This window comes from Erpetoichthys calabaricus, chromosome 12 (assembly GCF_900747795.2).
Source record: "Erpetoichthys calabaricus chromosome 12, fErpCal1.3, whole genome shotgun sequence".
In the NCBI taxonomy this organism is placed as follows: domain Eukaryota; kingdom Metazoa; phylum Chordata; class Cladistia; order Polypteriformes; family Polypteridae; genus Erpetoichthys; species Erpetoichthys calabaricus.
The window spans coordinates 148,570,897-148,594,153 of record NC_041405.2 but is presented as its reverse complement, the minus strand read 5'-3'; the positions used below and the strand labels follow the sequence as shown (position 1 = coordinate 148,594,153).

The 23,257-nt window shown below is 40.3% G+C and overlaps 1 protein-coding gene across 1 annotated transcript in view; it reads right to left on the bottom strand.

The window, feature by feature from the left end:
• Positions 1–23,257, bottom strand: part of LOC114663184 (growth hormone receptor-like) — a 41,328-nt gene that overhangs the window by 13,134 nt on the left and 4,937 nt on the right. The window contains exons 3-5 of the mRNA XM_051935006.1: positions 14,793–14,922; positions 11,849–12,021; positions 5,665–5,843 (exon numbers count right to left, since the gene is read on the bottom strand). Coding sequence (XP_051790966.1) covers positions 5,665–5,843; positions 11,849–12,021; positions 14,793–14,922 — 482 coding nt within the window. The remainder of the gene's footprint in view (positions 1–5,664; positions 5,844–11,848; positions 12,022–14,792; positions 14,923–23,257) is intronic.

The following is a 23,257-nucleotide window of genomic DNA, read 5'->3' as shown; positions in this document are numbered from 1 at the left end:
TCCACATCCAATGGCCGCTGTGGATTTGCTTCTTTCTATTGTATACAATATCACGATACTCTTTAAACTTCATGGAGGGGACGCAATGACCCCAGATTCCATGTTGTTCATCTCCCGTTCTCTTTGAAAACATGTAAATGTGGTTGTCATCATCTACTAATTTTCTTTTGCCTCTTATTGACGGAACTCTTTTTTGCCATTGTAAATTTTTATATTATTATACGGCGTGGTGCGGTGCGTGGCGGCGTATATATTGATACTAGCCAACCCCCGCAGCTTCGCCCACATAGTAGTGAAACAGGACTGTGAGGAGGGCCTGGTGTGGCTCCCCACTCCTGACATCACTCTTCCCCCTCCCCTCAGCCCGCAGTTTCTGTCTTGGATTAGCGCGAATATATCACTGTTACAAGTGAACTATGATTCTTAGCGTGGTGAGAGAAGTCGCAAAATCAATGGAATGTTCAAGCAAATTCTAGAAAAAAAAGATCTAAATCCGTGAAGTAGTTCTCTCGTTCGCTAACAAAGCAGACTTATGGTTACGCCCTGAGGCTGATTCGTGAGTGAGGAGGGCACCGCAGCCCGATGAGTCTTTCTCAGATTTGTGTTAATAAATCGGTACCGCAAGCAAACTATGATACTTAGAGCGATGAGAAAGTCGCAAAATCAATGGAATGTTCAAGTAAATTCTAGAGGGGACGCAATGACCCCTGGACAGGATACCAGGTCATCACAAGGCCCATTAATACAGAGTCCATTCTGAATCGACCGAATTAAACTGAAATCCCATCAAAGGACACATAACAGGCCAGGTAAGGGTGGTCTATTCAGTGTAGTAGTGCACACGTCCTGAAAAGGGGGGTCACAAATCCATCACAGGTCCCCACTCACACACATACCAGGCCAGTTAAGAGTTAACAACTAACTGAACGCACACATCTCGCTTAGGACGGCAGTTCATCAAAAGGCCCATTTAGGGGGACATCTACCTCTTAGGGGTCCATTTAGTGTTAACAAATGAATGCACAGATACCATACAGGGGGGCAGCCCCTTAGAGCAGTGATTCCAAATTGTTGCTCCACAGATTATTAGCTTCTGAAAGGCAAAGGGTGACCCCTGCATTATAATTTACAAAACAATAAATGTGGACACTCCAATCTGTAAGGGTGACCCCCTACAGCTCTGTAATCCCATATCAGTCAATCTGGACATTCAAAACTCCATGAGTGACCACCCTGCGCTCTAAGACCCAACATTAGTAAATCTGGACGTACGAAACGCAAAGGGAGGTCCCCCCACTCTCCGATCCAATATCAGTAACTGGAAATGTTTGAAACTCAAAGAATGATACAAACCAAAAGAACACACACACACACACACACTCAAAGGTCAGTCCAAACTCCAAGGGACACACAAACCTGTGTCACACATGCTGGACCAGTTAACAGTCGCCATTCACCTCACGCACACCCTGCAGCTCTCCTGTCTCTCCGTCTTGTCTCACATGGACTACTTTGCACTAAACTACACATAAACATTTCTCAAGTTCTTCTTCAGCTCTGAAGATTTTCTGGATGGAGGTCACTATTAGATATGCTGCCTGTGCCTTCCTTATCAGTGTTCATCCATCCGTTTCTTTCCCTTTGGCCACCGTCTGCTCAGTCACCCCACAGCCCTGCAGCTTCATGCAGTGAGCGGACATTGTAATGCGTTTCAATTAGCGTCGGCCTCGTGTCGTGCATCTCAAGTAAAACGACAAATAAAGGCCGAATTCAAAAAGTCAAGTGGACGAGGAATTTAAATGGAGTGGCGCTGGGCTGAGTGGGTACTGGTGGGCCTTTGATGGTGGGCCCGAGGTTAAGTAGAAGAAAAGATGGGGAAGGAAAGGGGCCTGCATTTAGAGCCTTAAAAAGAGCAAAATAAAGCAATTAAGAGGGCAGGTTAATGTTCAAGAACTGAAAGGAGTACCACTCAAGCAATTACATGACAAGGGGGCTGAGCCATTAGGAGGGGGAGAGACGGTTACACAAAAACAAAAAAAGAGAGTGAGAAATGAAATAATAGATAGATAGATAGATAGATAGATAGATAGATAGATAGATAGATAGATAGATAGATAGATAGATAGATAGATAGATAGATAGATAGATAGATAGATAGATAGATAGTGTGAGGCACTATATAATAGATAGGTAGATAGAGTAAGGCACTATATAATAGATAGATAGATAGATAGATAGATAGATAGATAGATAGATAGATAGATAGATAGATAGATAGATAGATAGATAGATAGATAGATAGATAGTGTGAGGCACTATATAATAGATAGATAGATAGATAGATAGATAGATAGATAGATAGATAGATAGATAGATAGATAGATAGATAGATAGATAGATAGATAGTGTAAGGCACTATATAATAGATAGGTAGATAGAGTAAGGCACTATATAATAGATAGATAGATAGATAGATAGATAGATAGATAGATAGATAGATAGATAGATAGATAGATAGATAGATAGTGTAAGGCACTATATAATAGATAGATAGATAGATAGAGTAAGGCACTATATAATAGATAGATAGATAGATAGATAGATAGATAGATAGATAGATAGATAGATAGATAGATAGATAGATAGATAGATAGATAGATAGATAGTGTAAGGCACTATATAATAGATAGATAGATAGATAGATAGATAGATAGATAGATAGATAGATAGATAGATAGATAGATAGATAGATAGATAGATAGATAGAGTAAGGCACTATATAATAGATAGATAGATAGATAGATAGATAGATAGATAGATAGATAGATAGATAGATAGATAGATAGATAGATAGATAGATAGATAGTGTAAGGCACTATATAATAGATAGATAGATAGAGTAAGGCACTATATGATAGATAGATAGATAGATAGATAGATAGATAGATAGATAGATAGATAGATAGATAGATAGATAGATAGATAGATAGAGAGAGAGAGAGAGATAGTGTGAGGCACTATATAATAGATAGATAGATAGATAGATAGATAGATAGATAGATAGATAGATAGATAGATAGATAGATAGTGTAAGGCACTATATAATAGATAGGTAGATAGAGTAAGGCACTATATGATAGATAGATAGATAGATAGATAGATAGATAGATAGATAGATAGATAGATAGATAGATAGATAGATAGATAGTGTAAGGCACTATATAATAGATAGATAGATAGATAGATAGATAGATAGATAGATAGATAGATAGATAGATAGATAGATAGATAGTGTGAGGCACTATATAATAGATAGATAGATAGATAGATAGATAGATAGATAGATAGATAGATAGATAGATAGATAGATAGATAGATAGATAGATAGATAGATAGATAGATAGATAGAGTAAGGCACTATATAATAGATAGATAGATAGATAGATAGATAGATAGATAGATAGATAGATAGATAGATAGATAGATAGATAGATAGATAGATAGATAGTGTAAGGCACTATATAATAGATAGATAGATAGAGTAAGGCACTATATGATAGATAGATAGATAGATAGATAGATAGATAGATAGATAGATAGATAGATAGATAGATAGATAGATAGATAGATAGATAGTGTGAGGCACTATATAATAGATAGATAGATAGATAGATAGATAGATAGATAGATAGATAGATAGATAGATAGATAGATAGATAGATAGATAGATAGATAGATAGATAGATAGATAGATAGATAGTGTAAGGCACTATATAATAGATAGGTAGATAGAGTAAGGCACTATATAATAGATAGATAGATAGATAGATAGATAGAGATAGATAGATAGATAGATAGATAGATAGATAGATAGATAGATAGATAGATAGATAGATAGATAGATAGTGTGAGGCACTATATAATAGATAGATAGATAGATAGATAGATAGATAGATAGATAGATAGATAGATAGATAGATAGATAGATAGTGTAAGGCACTATATAATAGATAGATAGATAGATAGATAGATAGATAGATAGATAGATAGATAGATAGATAGATAGATAGATAGATAGAGTAAGGCACTATATAATAGATAGATAGATAGATAGATAGATAGATAGATAGATAGATAGATAGATAGATAGATAGATAGATAGATAGATAGAGTAAGGCACTATATAATAGATAGATAGATAGAGAGAGAGAGATAGTGTGAGGCACTATATAATAGATAGATAGATAGATAGATAGATAGATAGATAGATAGATAGATAGATAGATAGATAGATAGATAGATAGTGTAAGGCACTATATAATAGATAGGTAGATAGAGTAAGGCACTATATGATAGATAGATAGATAGATAGATAGATAGATAGATAGATAGATAGATAGATAGATAGATAGATAGATAGATAGATAGTGTAAGGCACTATATAATAGATAGATAGATAGATAGATAGATAGATAGATAGATAGATAGATAGATAGATAGATAGATAGATAGATAGATAGTGTGAGGCACTATATAATAGATAGATAGATAGATAGATAGATAGATAGATAGATAGATAGATAGATAGTGTAAGGCACTATATAATAGATAGATAGATAGATAGAGTAAGGCACTATATAATAGATAGATAGATAGATAGATAGATAGATAGATAGATAGATAGATAGATAGATAGATAGTGTAAGGCACTATATAATAGATAGATAGATAGAGTAAGGCACTATATGATAGATAGATAGATAGTGTAAGGCACTATATAATAGATAGATAGATAGTGTAAGGCACTATATAATAGATAGATAGATAGAGTAAGGCACTATATGATAGATAGATAGATAGATAGATAGATAGATAGATAGATAGATAGATAGATAGTGTAAGGCACTATATAATAGATAGATAGATAGTGTAAGGCACTATATGATAGATAGTTAGTGAAAGGCACTATATAATAGATAGATAGATAGATAGATAGATAGATAGATAGATAGATAGATAGATAGATAGATAGATAGTGTGAGGCACTATATAATAGATAGATAGATAGATAGATAGATAGATAGATAGATAGATAGATAGATAGTGTAAGGCACTATATAATAGATAGATAGATGTAAAACACTTTATAATTGATAGATAGATAGATAGATAGATAGATAGATAGATAGATAGATAGATAGATAGATAGATAGATAGATAGATTGTGAAAGGCGCTATACAATAGTTGCTAATCATCAAGGACTTGTACGCTCAGACTGTTGTTTTCTATGTGTTTGACTCAAGTGCGCCCCCTGCCGTCCACACTGCACTATGACATGTCCATAATGAGTCCTGTGACAGGGCCAGTGAGTGTCCTCAGGTCAAAGCCAGTGAGTCACAGGCACAACAACATGAATTCAATGAGTTGTTTTCCTCCCAGACATTTCCTCGACTGAGCTAAGCCTGGTCTTTGTCAGACGAGTGACTACATGGATTAAAGGTGGAGACAATTCCCCTGTTGGGTGATTTCGTGTTAATAAAGGGTGACCTGGGCTACGGTTCAACATGCTTTGTCGGTTTGTATTTGGCCGTCAGTTTCCCAGGGAGAGGCCATCTCAAGATGCACACAGGGCAGAAGAGCACAAAGAGTAAAAAGGACCTGACCAGTTTCCACTTGGGCCGTGCGGTGGATCTGTATCGGAGCTGGTACTGCAGTGATATCCAGCCAGAAGCCACGTCAGCAGATGGTGGTGGCATCCAGCTTATCATGACGTCGGCGTAGTGCTCAGAGTCGGTGTTGTTCAGGAGAAACCAGGCCAGTTCCACTGGAGGGTCCGGCTGTACTGTGAAATATAAAAGCAGGAGGAGAGTTCAATAGAAGTGTACAGCGGTGTCATGTCCTGCTCAACTTTAGCTTTTTACCTTCCTGGCTAATGCTTGATCTTCTGTCTCCTCAATGAAAAGGCCAGTGCTGACCCCTAGTGGCTATAGCCCTGTACTGTAAGCACATCAATTATCATTCTTAATCCACTTGAGCTTCATGGGAGGTCACAGTCTATCCCAGCAGAATCAGACATGAGGTAGGAAACAACAGTGGAGAAACACACCCACCCACAGTCACTCACACTGGGACAAGACACACATGAGAGGACAACCAGAGCACCCACAAAAACCTAAGCAGTCACAGAACCTCCACACAGACAACAATGGGACACAGAGTTTGAAACCAGAATGCAAACCACTGCGCCACCATTCTACCCTCCTATATGTACAGATTCAAACCTTGGGGTGGACCAGGTCCACATACATCAAGGTAGTACTGCAGTTGTTAAGTCACTATGGAAAGGTGCTATATAAAATTAGAATATATTTGATTTATCCCCATCACTGCCTCAATAAGTGACACTGATTGAGTAGTTTAACCTACCACTGATTCAATTACAGAAATCTGTACCCTATGTGCTAATGTAAATCGCTTCTGTAAAGGTGCTCACTATGGAAAGGCGCTATATAACATTAAAACATCACTAAGTGACCCTGATTAAGTTCTTTCAGACAGTAATTGATCCAATTATCAAAATGTATTTTATTCTGTTCATTTAAAGTCCCTTTCACTATGGAAAGGCGCTATATACAATTAAAACATATTTGGTTGATCCTCATCACTACCTTGCTAAGCGACCCTGATTGAGGTTTTTAACCTGCCACTGATCCAACTGTAGAAATGTTTACCACGTGTGCCACACATGCCAACCACCTCTATGAAGGTGCTGACAATGTAAAGGCGCTATATATACTGTATATTTGACTTACTCTCATCACTGCCTCATTAAGTGACCCATATTGAGCCCTTTCAACTGCCAGTGATCCAGAAATACACGTTATGTGTGCTGTTCATGACAAAGTCACTATATAAAATTAAAATGTCCTCGGTCTGTTCGCCAGAACTGTCTGCCTGTGTGATTCAGTTTACTGCCAGTGCTTCAATTCCTGAAATATGCAAAAATTGAATTATTTAACTGTAGCATCTTGGAGGGGTTGTTCACCTTAGGAAGGCGCTATATAAGATTGCACTCTATTGGAATCATCTCCACCAAGGCCACCTCAGTGGGCGACCCCTGTATTCACTTGTTCAGCCTGCCACTGATCCAACTGTAGGAATTTGTATCATGGGGACCACCTCCAGAAATGTGTTAAATATGAAAAGGCGCTATATAATAGCAAAATGCTCGGAACTGCAGTGACCCTGAATGAGTCGCCTCTTTCTTCTCTGCCTCAACAGTAAGTTTATCTATACTAATTAATAAAAGGCAAAGCCCTCACTCACTGACTGACTGACTGACTGACTCACTCACTCATCACTAATTGTCCAACTTCCCGTGTAGGTGGAAGGCTAAAATTTGGCAGGCTGATTCCTTACAGCTTACTTACAAAAGTTAGGCAGGTTTCATTTCGAAATTCAATGCGTAATGGTCATAACTGGAACCTCTTTTTTGACAATATACTGTAATGGACGGCAGCTCGATGGCCGTGGGAGGCGGAGTTGAGTGTCACGTCATCACGCCTCCCACGTAATCACGTGGAAAGACTGTGAATGCAGTAGGGAGAAATGAAGGAAGAGCCGCAAACAGCGAAGAACAAAAAATTCATTAAACAATTGAGAAGGGAGCGAGTGAAGCATACAAGCATCTTCATAAGGGAAACAAAGCACGGTGTAAAACGTAAGTTTAAATTAAGTTTATAGAAACGCTCCCGCTGCGGATTGCAATAACATATTCGCGAGATAAAAGTTTAATGAGAAGACACGAGGTATAAACGAACCACACGCCGTAGCGCAACGTTAGGGGCAACAGTTTCAACCATTCTATGATCTGCTTCTCGCAACTGAAAGATGGCACATGGCGGATGTTAGCCGACTTGCTGACCGCAACGTTAGGGGCTTCAACTATGGCGCTGACGATAGAGATTCGATTCCTGAGAGGGGATGCAGTGAGTGTGTATGCCTGATGAGCCCAGAATTAGGGAGAAACAGTGTTCCATACTCTTTGCATTATTTGAAAGTAAACTATTAAAACCATTCTATGATCAGTTTCTGGGAACAGAAAGAGGGCACGTGGCGGATGTAAGGCGACTTCCTGACCAACCACAAGCGTAACCTGGCAGGTAACCACCCATACAGTCAGATTGTGATTCAGAAAATGAATGCCATGAATGTAATTACCACAATCTACATACTGTCAAATAAACGAAACACATGCCGTAGCGCGACAGCTGTGAAAAGCGAGGTTCACAAAAAAACAGATCCTTAACAAATTGTTATTGGTATATTTTCGATCCGTTTAAAAATGTATTCTTTTCTTCTTAAAAAATTAAAAGCAGTACTTCGCCGCAACGAAGCGCGAGAATTTGGCTATATATATCTGCTTCTCACAATTAAAAGAGGGCTCATGGCGGATTTTAGACGACTTCATGACCAAACATAAGTGTTACCTGCCAGGTAGGGTTACCACTTTTAATACAAAAAAGTAAGGGACGCATACTGCAGCGGGTGCCACATCCCAGCGCCAACACTTTGCAGACTCTACTTAAAAGACCCGCCCTCCTCACTGGACAGTTAAAAAGACCAATCAAACTAACGATGACATCAAGTATTACCCAATCAAAAGTAGGAAAGGAGGCATCTTCATAAAATGCGTGTGGGATGATTTGCATGAGATGCTGCTTTAAAAAAAATGATAAAAAAAATACGGGACAAATCCCGTCCCGTATTGATTCAAAACGGGACGCGCAATTTCATTCTCAAATACGGGACGATTCCGTATTTTAAATGACGGGTGGCAACCCTACAGTGCCAGGTAACCACCCATACAATCAGATTGTGATTCAGACTAGGAATGCAATGAATGTAATTACCCCGATCTACATACAAGGCGAAACTCTTGCAACATTCAAAGATGATGGTTTGGGATAAGTACACCATAGAACATAAAAGAGCTTATGAAGCCTTGAACCGAAAAAAGCAACATCTCAGAGATCGTAAAAAAAAAAATAGGAGGTAATGTCGTTTTACTCGCTGTAGATTTTAGTCAAACATTACCAGTTATTCCACGAGGGAGACCAGCAGATGAACTCAAAGCGTGTTTAAAATCCATGCTTCTCCCACGCTCGGTTATATGTCGCGTGTTCTTGGGTAGGTACACCAAAAAATATATACATTTAAGCATGTAATGGGCAAACAAAAAATGAGGTATACCCGAAGGCACTGCAGTAGTACTTAATGTAACTTTACTTCTTAAATGTTAATGTTTTACTGTTTAATAATTTATACGCTTCTTATATGTTGTTCAAATTCTTTTATCAAAATACCAGTGACAGCGCAATGCACAATAACATGGAGTGAATACACCATACGCACCGCCCACGGCCACCCTGGTGTGAGTAGAGCTGTGTTTCATTGGATTTACTGTTTTTTTGTGAAGTGTTTGCCTTGTTTTCTGTTCTGCTAAGTTATTGTTTTAGGACTTGTTTGTTTGTGAATTCCTTTTAATACAAATCTTGTCTTTTTTTTTTGCTCTGTTATGCAATTTTTCTTCATTTCTGTGAATAAATCCTAGGTTTCCAAAGATACCTTTCTGCCCTTTTCGTTCACAAGCCAGGGGTTTATGGTTATCCTCTTTCCTCTTATGGGACTTTTTGATAGATTTGGAGTCGTTACGAGTTGTTTTTGGCAGTTTCCCATTTTTGTGGCCTGAAGCCAGCAGGTCGTATAGGCTGAGTTTAGAAGAGACCTTTTTGGGCAGATCTGATTTTTAGAGACCCAAACCCCATTCTGACTTCATTAAGACGCCATTTCATAACAAAATGATCTCCCATAACTAAAGCAAAAAGATACAAAGACAACCAAAAACAATGAAACAGCATAAAAATGCATGCATACATAAAACAATTGAGCTGCTGTGGGACCCCAAGAGAAGCATCAACTGTCCTGAAAACTTCGGATTTCAGAGGAGCTTTGGGTAAAAATTCAGCTTAACAAATAACCAGCAGAGAAGCCTCCAGTATCTTCTTCTGTATCTTCTGTAACCCTAATTTCTGTATCTTCTTTGAGTAATTTTCTCAGAAAATAAAATATGGGACTTGAACCCAGCATATGCAGGCGTAAAAAGAAGAACATCCAAATAATTAAAAAGCCTTTATGACCAACACCCTCCAAACCCCACCTTACTAATCCCACCCTTCGCCCCCTATATATTGCCTTTAATCCCTGTACGTCTAATCATTCTCCTCTGATGATGACACCTGACAGGTTGTTGAAGGCTTAGGAATAAAAAAATATTTTAAGATACCTGACTTACCGTTTTCTCCCTTTGTGGACCTCTAAGCTACAAATATGCAAACCGTAGCACAGACCTTCACTTCCATACGTATACTAGCTATCCTCTGCCCGCATAGTAGTGAAATGGGACAAACTTTAAAAAAATTTAAAATGTAATCATTTGTATTGTGAAGAATTTATATTGATAGCTTTCATATCCGAGGGCCTCTTGATATACCAAATTTTTGTTTTTGCTATCAGGGGTCAGAATGTAGCTGTGACCTCTTTGCCAAAAATATAAAAAGCTGGCAAAGTGTCTCTGGCCAAGCGGAAGGTAGGTACGCGCTAACGTCAAACGCTGCCTCTGTATATCTGATCATGTTCAGCTCTGACGGGTTAGGGTTAGGGTTAGGGTAGGGGAGAAAAGCACATGGCCAATGAGCAGTTGTCCCCTCTAAAACACACGCAGCTCTGATCTCTCTCAAGAACATCAAACGTTACTCCTTAACAATCTCTAGATGATGATGTCTGCTGAACAAACAGGAATCGCTAGCTAAGCGGAGGCAACACGTGATGAGAGGCAGAGTGACTCGAACAGAGGCTGGTGAGCGAGTAAGGAGGACCTCGCCAGGATCCCTACCCCTGACGTCACGCTTCCCGCTCCCCTCGGCCTGCAGCCTCTCTCTAGGATTTGTGAGAATAAATCGTTGCCTCAGGTGAACTAGAGCGATGAGAGAAGTCGCAAAATCAACCGGAATGTTCAAGCAAATTATAGAAAAAAACCCGATCTAAATCCGTGAAGTAGCCCCCTCATAAAAAACGACAAGACAGACAGACAGACGTTGGATGTTATATATAGAGAGAGTTAAATCTAGTATTGTTGCAACCTCAGGAGTAGGGAGCCAGGCGAGGTCCTCCTCACTCATGCGCCAGCCTCCGCTCGATTCACTCTGCCTCTCGCCACGTGTCGCCTCCACTTAGCTAGCGATTCCTGTTTGTTCAGCAGACATCATCATCTAGAGATTGTTAAGGAGTAACGTTTGACGAGAGAGATCAGAGCTACGTGTGTTTTAGAGGGTAGCTGCTCATTGTCAGAGATATCATGGCCATGTGCTTTTCTCCCCACGTGGGGGTCGCTCTCTCGTCAGAGCTGAACACGATCAGATATACAGTGGCAACGTTTGACATGGGAGCGTACATGCCTTCTGCTTGGCCAGCCCACCGCGGATATATATATATATATATATATATATATATATATATATATATATATATATATATATATATATATATATCTATATAAGAAGACATTGGTGACCTCATTTGACCCCTCTGGGTGTCCAAATATTAAACTGCTCCACTCTCTCAATAAGAAGCTTCACAAAGCTTGGCAGGATGATGTGCCCAAATACTTTGTTTTACATTCCCACCACCCTCTTTATTTTAACCCTCTTGTGATATTTTATTTACCATTAATGGATATAAAGCTGAAGACTGCGTGGCCAATAAATAAATATGCATTTGGATACTCACAAATGTCAAGAAAATTGAAATAGTATGGCTCAGAAGTGATGGAGCCCTGCTCTGTGTCCACCTGAATCTTGAGGCAGTACCAGGTCCATACTGACGTGTAGGTCTCATTAAAGTAGCAGCTGTCTTCTCCAGAGGTGACATAATCTGGGCACAACATCAGCTCCTGGCATCCACTGGCAAACATAAGTAAAGAAATATTTAAAAGCTATGGATATCACCCTTTGCTTTATCGCTTCTTCTTTTTCTCGTAAAACAGTAACCTCAGTGATAAGTAAACCCCGTCGACTTGGCTTCTCATCAAGTTCAGTGAAAACATGCAGATGTTTGGAGATTATTGGAAACTGGTTTGAAGTTATTGAGTGGATTACAATGGTATGATGCTCTTTTACACACAGATACGCAAATACTAATCCTGACAGACAGACAGACAGACAGACAGACAGACAGACAGACAGACAGACAGACAGACAGACAGACAGACAGACAGATAGATAGATAGATAGATAGATAGATAGATAGATAGATAGATAGATAGATAGATAGATAGATAGATAGATAGATAGATAGATAGATAGATAGATGTGAAAGGCACTATATAATAAGTAGATATGCAAGGCATTATGTAATGATAGATAGATAGATAGATAGATAGATAGATAGATAGATAGATAGATAGATAGATAGATAGATAGATAGATAGATAGATAGATAGATAGATAGATAGATAGATAGATAGATAGAGACTATGCTAAATAGCTGGCTATCTTTCCATTTATCCATTAGATATATTTGAATGAATAGATACTAAGAAAGAAAGAAAGAAAGAAAGAAAGAAAGAAAGAAAGAAAGAAAGAAAGAAAGAAAGAAAGAATTGGTTAGATAGATAGATAGATAGATAGATAGATAGATAGATAGATAGATAGATAGATAGATAGATAGATAGATAGATGTGAAAGGCACTATATAATAAGTAGATATGCAAGGCATTATGTATAGATAGATAGATAGATAGATAGATAGATAGATAGATAGATAGATAGATAGATAGATAGATAGATAGATAGATAGATAGATAGATAGATAGATATGAAAGGCACTATATAATAAGTAGATATGAAACGCATTATGTAATGATAGATAGATAGATAGATAGATAGATAGATAGATAGATAGATAGATAGATAGATAGATAGATAGATAGATAGATAGATAGATAGATAGATAGATAGATACTATGCTAAATAGCTGGCTATCTTTCCATTTATCCATTAGATATATTTGAATGAATAGATACTATGAAAGAAAGAAAGAAAGAAAGAAAGAAAGAAAGAAAGAAAGAAAGAAAGAAAGAAAGAAAGAAAGAAAGAAAGAAAGAAAGAAAGAAAGAATTGGTTAGATAGATAGATAGATAGATAGATAGATAGATAGATAGATAGATAGATAGATAGATAGATAGATAGATAGATAGATAGATAGATAGATGTGAAAGGCACTATATAATAAGTAGATATGCAAGGCATTATGTATAGATAGATAGATAGATAGATAGATAGATAGATAGATAGATAGATAGATAGATAGATAGATAGATAGATATGAAAGGCACTATATAATAAGTAGATATGAAACGCATTATGTAATGATAGATAGATAGATAGATAGATAGATAGATAGATAGATAGATAGATAGATAGATAGATAGATAGATAGATAGATAGATAGATAGATGTGAAAGGCACTATATAATAAGTAGATATGCAAGGCATTATGTAATGATAGATAGATAGATAGATAGATAGATAGATAGATAGATAGATAGATAGATAGATAGATAGATAGATAGATAGATAGATAGATAGATAGATAGATAGATAGATAGATGTCTACCAATATGAATGTTTATTTAACTATCTCTATTTTTAAAGTGCACAGAAGTTGTTGCAGAGCGAGTGCTGACCAGATGTGCAGGGACACTTTTGATTTTGTAAGCCGCCCCCTTGCAGAATGAGAGACGAGTTTTAGATTTAGAGTCCAGCAGATGTGGTTGTGCACAATGGCCACTGGGGATGAGCCCTGTGTAGAGTCAGTCGAGGAGTTGGTTAAGAGGAGAGCAGACCACATGATGACCTGAAGAGAGCAGAGTAGACGTGTGCTGACCCGAGAGACTCGAGTGTAACTACAAGTTTATGTGCTGTAATGTCGCAGGTTGTACGGTTCGCCAAGCCACATTCTATTTGTTTTTGTTTGTGGCACTAGTTATAAAATTTACTATTAATAAATGTGTAACTTTTTCTCCTGCCAGTTCCGGTGTTTAACTGAATTGATTGGGTTTACAGAATGTAAAAGAAGGGGGGATGTGATGAACTGCAGCAGCAGCAGCCAGCCCTGACAGTGAGGTAAGAGTCTGGGATTTGGGGCTTTCTGTTAAGGTCTACATAATTAAGAGAATGAAGAAGAAGATGAGGTTTCTGTTTATTTTTGGTTTTTTTTTCACAGATCAGGCATGTAGTGCAGATCATGGATAATGGATGGATGGATTACACACATCCGGCTGCACTTCCGGGTGTGGTGAAACTAATGCCCAGAAGGGTCCAGCAGCTCCTGCTGCAGCACTCCCTGGCGGCGCCCACTGAACGCAACAGGACTGTGGAGAACTCCATCCCCCATGGAGCCCTGCGGGAGGCTGAGGCACCACTCCAACCCAGGGGGGTGGCCATTCAGTGTCCAGGGGGAGGTATTGCACTGTCCAGGGAATATATAGTGAAGGGGCATCCCGGCTGGGCATGGGATCCCACCATCCACAACAAGCTCCTTCCACACATTCATTTATCTAATTTCTTTGGGGTTCTATGGGTGGTTGATGGAACTTTGCTGTTTCTTTGTTCTGCAGCTCTCGTTACCTAACTATGAGAGTTCAAGCTCATTGTCATCAAGATTCACTCACGATTTTGAGTAGAAGACCTTGAAGGCTGGGGTCCCACTAAGATTCCCATAGTCTCTGGCATCCCACCAGCACGTGAAGGTCTCTTGCTGTGGAGAACGGCAGCCTGTGAAGAATGGCCTCCCATCTTGACCTGTAAGAAACAAAATGCTAGGCCTGAAACTCCATTCTTAATGGGGTTTACTGTCTTTTTCATCTTATCGTTTCTTTGAATGATCTCACATTGGACTTTGTTTTGAACCGTATTCTTGCCTGAAAGGTGCTATGTACATTTAAGGACTAAATCATGGTGACACCCTGGAGCTGTGCTGCAATATGTATGAAAACCAACATGTGTTTTGTGTGAAAGAAAAGGATTTGTTGGTTCACAACAGAGCAATATGGGGGTACTACTCCCCTCATTCCCTCCAATGGTGGTGGGAAAGCTCTTTCTTTGAAGCCCAGTGCTACTGTGCACATGAAGGGACCCTGCCATAGACTGGCACCCCATCTGGGCTCGGTTTGTGCCTTGATGCAGGTCTGTCCTTCATGTGCTTTACGTTTCGAAAGCCCCTATTAAGCTCTCTGTGATTCCAAAAGCCGCCCTCCACAGGGAACACAGCATATGCGTGACGAGGGTCAGGGTTAACGGTAATGGGGTTAAAGAGGACTTGATCGGCCAGTCTAGTGACCTGGAAATTCCTATAAAAAAACAAGGAACAAATATTTTTTCACACATCTCGATGAATTTCTGGCCACCTGAAGCTTGTGGGGCTTGTAGCCCAGCTGAGATCGTGCAGAAGGCCATCCGAGCCTGTGATCCTTAACTGGATAAGGAAATGAATGGACGGAATATTTCACAGAGATAATCTGTGATGTTATATAAAAGTAAATGGAACTGAACTAAAGTATGTAAGGTTATCTGTGCCAAAATGAAATGCAATCCAACGTGTTAATTACATTGCAACGCAGCACATATGCACGAGGTGCGTTTCATTTTGCCACAAGTCATAATGCAAAACACATCAACCGTCGACTGATTGCTTTTCACAGCGGTCCATAATTTTTGTGTTGACCTAAAATGCAATTCGTGTCCATTGATCAGGGGTCACAATTAAAAGAAAAGCAGACGTAGTGAATCTTGCTTGGTGGCTGCTCTGCGTGTATTGCATTTTGAAACAAGATCACGCGTTAATTATGCCAATGTAATCAAATGACCAATCAGCAGCAAGAAGTTTGGAAAGGGGCGTCAACAGTTGGGTGAGTGTATCACCCAGGGTAACGCAAGGGGATCCGCCGTCTCTTGAAGCTGGCGATGTAAATGACAATTTCATTCTCTTTCGTGTTGACGGGGTGCAGGTTAAGGTTCTGGTATAAGAGACGTAGCAACAGGAGAAGACAGCAGCAATGCTACAGTAACATCCTAAGGCCGGGTTTATACTTCACGCGACGCATGCTCCAGTGGACACTACTGCTACACTAGCGTTATACTGTTTATACTTGTGCGTGTACTTTACGTAAATCTGGAAGATTCCACCAGGTGGCAGTGCGAGATATCATCACTGCGAGAAAACATTCGGCTTCGCTGTGTTGTGAATTGCCTGAAACATCCAATAAATTCCGAGGACATCTTGCCACAATATCTCTGAAAACGATGTTTAATGATTCCATTCATCAATCAATCAATCCAGGGATGTGCCCATCCCAGCAAGCACCGGGCGCGAGATAGAAACAAACTCCCTGGACGGGGCTTCAGCTCATCAACACACACACTAGAGTCGTCTTAGTGTCACCAAATTCCCAAACGTTCATATCTTTGGAAGGAAACTGGAGCACATAGTGGAGACCCACCAGGAAAATGTGAAAACTGCAGGCAGGGAACTCCAGCGACATGACTCCCTGTCAGAGAGCAGCGCTACCACTACGCCATCGTGTCGCCCCCACATGTGTAGTTATTAACAATATTCATTATTTAAATGATGTTAACGATTTAGCTGTAAAATGTAACATACATACTTTAATGCATTTCATCATGAAAGTGATATCAAGTAGAAATCTAAGGATTCTAAATGAGCAGAGAGCTGGAATATCAAACATTTAATGTGTTCTGTGTGGTGAGTGCTGCCTGCCGCTGCTGTCAGGTCAGGAGGAAGCCCCAGAAGCAGGTAGCGATTAACGACTGGGTCGGTTTTAAGATGACGTTTACAACGCTCTGCTTTAATGATAAAATAAACTACGAGGTTAAAGTGAACATTATGAGATTTAAGCCTTTACACCATGTCCTTAATTTTTTTTCTCTGTGGCTCCCTGCATGGAGTTTGCATGTTCTCCCCGTGTCTGCGTGGGTTTTCTCCGGGTGCTCCGGTTTCCTCCCACAGTCCAAAGACATGCATATTAGGTGCATTGGTGATTCTAAATTGTCCTTAGTGTGTGCTTGGTGTGTGTGTGTGTGTGTGCGTGCCCTGCAGTGGACTGGCGCCCTGCCCAGGGTTTGTTTCCTGCCTTGCGCCCTGTGTTGGCTGGGATTGGCTCCAGCAGACCCCCATGACCTTGTAGTTAGGATATAGCGGGTTGGACAATGGATGGATGGATGGCTCAAATATGCTGCCATACATTCTGATGTTGTTGTGAAGCCAGCACAGAAGATGGTATGTGAGACTTTTAAAATGTATCGCTTCATTACGATGGGGAATATGCAACGCTTGAATATAAAAACAGCACGAATACATTTGTACAGGTGCTGGTCATAAAATTAGAATATCATGACAAAGCTGATTTATTTCAGTAATTCCATTCAAAAAGTGAAACTTGCATATTAGATTCATTCATTACACACAGACTGATGTATTTCAAATGTTTATTTCTTTTAATGTTGATGATTATAACTGACAACTAATGAAAGTTCCAAATTCAGTATCTCGGAAAATTAGAATATTGTGAAAAGGTTCAATATTGAAGACACCTGGTGCCACACTCTAATCAGCTAATTAACTCAAAAGCCTTTAAACGGTCTCTCAGTCGAGTTCTGTAGGCCACACAATCATGGGGAAGACTGCTGACTTGACAGTTGTCCAAAAGACGACCATTGACACCTTGCACAAGGAGGGCAAGACACAAAAGGTCATTGCTAAAGAGGCTGGCTGTTCACAGAGCTCTGTGTCCAAGCACATTAATAGAGAGGCGAAGGGAAGGACAAGATGGGGTAGAAAAAAGTGGACAAGCAATAGGGATAACCGCACCCTGGAGAGGATTGGGAAACAAAACCCATTCAAAAATGTGGGGGAGATTCACAAAGAGTGGACTGCAGCTGGAGTCAGTGCTTCAAGAACCACCACGCACAGACGTATGCAAGACATGGGTATCAGCTGTCGCATTCCTTGTGTCAAGCCACTCTTGAACAAGAGACAGCGTCAGAAGCGTCTCGCCTGGGCTAAAGACAAAAAGGACTGGACTGCTGCTGAGTGGTCTAAAGTTATGTTCTCTGATGAAAGTAAATTTTGCATTTCCTTTGGAAATCAAGGTCCCAGAGTCTGGAGGAAGAGAGGAGAGGCACAGAATCCACGTTGCGTGAGGTCCAGTGTAAAGTTTCCACAGTCAGTGATGGTTTGGGGTGCCATGTCATCTGCTGGTGTTGGTCCATTGTGTTTTCTGAGGTCCAAGGTCAACGCAGCCATCTACCAGGAAGTTTTAGAGCACTTCATGCTTCCTGCTGCTGATGAACTTTATGGAGATGCAGATTTCATTTTCCAACAGGACCTGGCACCTGCACACAGTGCCAAAGCTACCAGTACCTGGTTTAAGGACCATGGTATCCCTGTTCTTGATTGGCCAGCAAACTCGCCTGACCTTAACCCCATAGAAAATCTATGGGATATTGTGAAGAGGAAGATGGAATATGCCAGACCCAACAATTCAGAAGAGCTGAAGGCCACTATCAGAGCAACATGGGCTCTCATAACACCTGAGCAGTGCCACAGATTGATCGACTCCATGCCACGCCGCATTGCTGCAGTAATCCAGGCCAAAGGAGCGCCAACTAAATATTGAGTGCTGTACATGCTCATACTTTTCATGTTCATACCTTTTCAGTTGGTCAACATTTCTAAAAAATCCTTTTTTTGCATTGGTCTTAATTGATATTCTAATGTTCCGAGATACTGAATTTGGGACTTTCATTAGTTGTCAGTTATAATCATCAACATTAAAAGAAATAAACATTTGAAATACATCAGTCTGTGTGTAATGAATGAATCTAATATACAAGTTTCACTTTTTGAATGGAATTACTGAAATAAATCAACTTTGTCATGATATTCTAATTTTATGACCAGCACCTGTATGTTGGCATTTTGCTTCACCACATCGAACGCTTCATCAAACAACGATCCTCAAAGCGGCTTTCTGTCACATGTCGATAGTAAACAGAGACTCTGACGTCACGTTCCGACTTGATCACACTGCGCCCCCTGACTTTTTGCTGGGACTGCAACTCACATTAATTTCTGAGGATGTGCTCAGAGGATGTGTCAAATGAACACTGGGAACATGTGGCAGCCATGATGCGTGTGTGTGTGCTTTCTGAGCATAAAGTATAAACCGGCCCTTAGAACACTGTCACACATGTGCGCATAGGAGTCAACCAAAGGGCTTGAATAATGGCAATCCCACGTTCGACCAGGGGGTGGCGGGGTGCACTAACTGTCTCTCTCGATCCCTTGCAGACCATTCTCGGGAAATCCCACAGGGTTCCAGCACCTCGGATGACGTCATTGCCGTTTCTAGCCCCGCCTCTGATGATGTCACTTCCGGTCCCGCCTCTGATTACGTCATTTCCTCCACTGGCTTTTAAAGCTGCCATTTTGTCTGTAGCCATCAGTTCTGTTTTGGACTCAGTCGAGTGAACAATGCTCTGTTCTACTAAAAGCCTTTTCACAGCCAGAGGACATTATACGGGTGGCTTCCCCAAACCTTTACGAATGTCCAAGTGTCGTTCATTCAAAAACTAAGGTCCAGAAGAGCTGCAGCAAATGATTATATAGATTATCATCGACAGGGGTGTCCACACTCCAGTATTCCCCTAAATATGTGGTTTGTAAGTACCTGCAGATGGGGATGAGCGCACCGGCCACTGCTAAACTTCTGGATTTATCGGTCAGGACTATCAGAAGAAGAATGGAGGAATATGATATAAGGCAAGCCTAACACATTATTTACACAACTTAACATATGGGTGAGGTTTTTAAGGGAGACCTAAAACTGTTATGTTTCAGCCAGAGTTCCAGCCCTGGTTGTGGTCCAAATCCTTTTATGTCTTCTTTGGATTCATTTTGCTTTGCCTGCTATCATATCATCTGGAGGGGGAAGCGAAAGCCTTTAGATTTGTCAAAAATTCAGTCTCTGGTTTTTGACAGATCTCAATGTTGTAGGGTCCCCTTGTACCAAAAACATCAATATCTCGATGATGGGTGTGTGTCTGTCTGTGTGTGTTGTAGGTGGCACATGGGATGGACGGGCATCCTTGCCAGGAAACAGGAAGATCCCTTACTCAGACGAGTGGCCCTGAGGGAATGTAAAGGCATCCTGGCCTGGAGAGGGAAGGAGACAGCCCTAATGGTTGGATGGACATCCCAAACAGAAATGAGGGTTCCTTACCTGGGTGGGAAGCCCCAAATAAACGGACAGGCATCCCGACCGGACATGGGCTTAATAACCTCCCTGGCCATGAGGAAAGAAGAGGACTGGGAATGGACTGTCTCTGAGACGTTTAACCCCTATAGGCATTAGATGGCAGCAGCCGTACATACATTCAGGAACCAGAAGGGAATGCTGGGAGTTGTAGTTCGGCAGCACAGCTCTGATAGGATCTGATAGATAGATAGATAGATAGATAGATAGATAGATAGATAGATAGATAGATAGATAGATAGATAGATAGATAGATAGATAGATAGATAGATAGATAGATAGATACTTTATTAATCCCAAGGGGAAATTCACATTCTCCAGCAGCAGCATACTGATACAACAAACAATATTAAATTAAAGATTGATAATAATGCAGGTAAAAAACAGACAATAACTTTGTATAATGTTGATGATCTGTGAGTGTTGCAAGGGGGCACTGCAGGGAGATGTGCTCCCCAATTCATGGGACTCCCATATTACCCAGAAGTACTCCCGGGTCCTCAATAAAAGGGGCTGCACTCCTTTATTCGGGCAAGTCGGAGCTGGGAGGATGTACAGCAACACTTAGCTGGAGGGGGGCAATGCGGTGGTGAGAGGAATTCTGGAGAGGTGATGGGAAGGGAGAGATTCTGTGCTTACAGTATGTCACTTGGAAGAGGTATTTTAGGTTAGTAAACCATTCCTTACTTGAATCTGGGACTCTGTGTGTGTTCGTGTTGGGGTTTAGGGAACGCTGATAGCCCAGTTCCATCACAGTGTGGGTGTCTGTGTGTCACAGTTTCTTCAGGACGGTCTCAAGCTAAAATGACTGGATGGAAAAATACCGAACTCGAAACCTAAGCCTGTTATGAGATTACGATGTGCAGATTCATTTTTGAGCCAAATCATGCAAGAGAAAGAGGCGGTCTAGAGGAGCCCTCAAATACCATAATTCTGCAATGTATTATGAATTCTTCTCGTCAATTGCTATCTAAAGGTCCTGTTTAATAATCAGAAAAATCAGCATCAAGGCGATAAATAATTACTGAAATGTTAGAGAATAGTTCAGGTAACTTGGATCCTAGGGTGCAAAGCCTACTGACACTCATGTCCAAATGTTTTGTATTTACATTTGTTTGCATTGTTCTTCATATTTGCTTTTGTCTGTGCAACAGCATCTTTACTTTGTGTTTTGTGAGTGGTCTACCGGCCCATCATTGTCAGGGACTGCTGTAAGCCCTCTAAAGGTAAGGGTTTCCCACAGTTCCTGGTGGTTCATTCGACTGCACTAGGGAGTTGCTGAGTGTCTCGGCTTATGCATTTTGTGTTTTCTGGATTGTTGGCCTTCTGCTCTGTTTTTCAGCCTTACCTTGGAATACTGTATTGGGACTTGGTTCACCTGGGATTGTCTTTGCTGGCAACTCCTTTTTGCCTTTTTGAGCTCCATGCAGTTTCATGATAGTTCAGATCATATTTATTAAGAATGAATCTTTATTCTGTGTGGCCCTTTGTGTTACTGTCTGGGGTTTTTTGACAGGATTTCCCCCACGAGAGAAAAATGGTTCAAAGGAAGGGATATATTTAAATTTTGCTCCTAATTTACATTGTAGTTTAATCACTTACAGTCATATGAAAACGTTTGGGACCCCCTCTTAATTGTTTGGATTTTTGTTTCTCATTGGCTGAGCTTTCAAAGTAGCAACTTCCTTTTAATATATGACATGCCTTATGGAAACAGTAGTATTTCAGCAGTGACATTAAGTTTAATGGATTAACAGAAAATATGCATCATAACAAAATTAGTCAGGTGCATAAATGTGGGCACCCCAACAGAGATATGACATCAATACTTAGTTGAGCCTCCTTTTGCTAATCTAACAGCCTCTAGACGCTGTCCTCCTATAGCCTTTCATGAGTGTCTGATTCTGGATGGAGGTATTGTTGACCATTCTTCATACAAAATCTCTCCAGTTCGGTTCAATTTGATGGACAGCCTGCTTCAAATCATCCCATAGATTTTCGATGATATTCAAGTCAGGGGACTGTGACGGCCATTCCAGGACATTGTACTTCTCCCCCTGCATGAATGTCTTTGTAGATATCAAACTGTGTTTTGGATCATTGTCTTGTTGGAATATCCAACCCCTGCATAACTTCAACTTTGTGACTGATGCTTGAACATTATCCTGAAGAATTTGTTGCTATTGGGTTGAATTCATCCAACCCTCGACTTTAACAAGGGTCCCAGTCCCTGAACTAGCCACACAGCCTCACAGCATGATGGAACCTCCACCAAATTTGACAGTAGGCAGCAGGTGTTTTTCTTGGAATGCGGTGTTCTTCTTCCACCATGCAAAGCCCTTTTTCTTTTGACCAAATAACTCCATTTTTGTCTCATCGGTCCAAAGCAATTTGTTCCAAAATGAATCTGGCTTGTCTAAATGAGCATTGGCATACAACAAGTGACTCTGTTTGTGGCGTGAGTGCAGAAAGGGCTTCTTTCTCATCACTCTGCCATACAGATGTTCTTTGTGCAAATTGCCCTGAATTGTAGAATGATGTACAGATACACTATCTGCACCAAGATGTTCTTGCAGGTCTTTGGAGGTGATCTGTGGGTTGTCTGTAACCATTCTCACAATCCTGCACATATGCCGCTCCTGTATTTTTCTTGGCCTGCCAGACCTGCTGGGTTTAACAGCAACTGTGCCTGTGGCCTTCCATTTCCTGATTCCATTCCTTACAGTTGAAACTGACAGTTTAAACCTCTCAGATAGCTTTTTGTAGCCTTCCCCTAAACCACGAGACTCAACAATCTTTGTTTT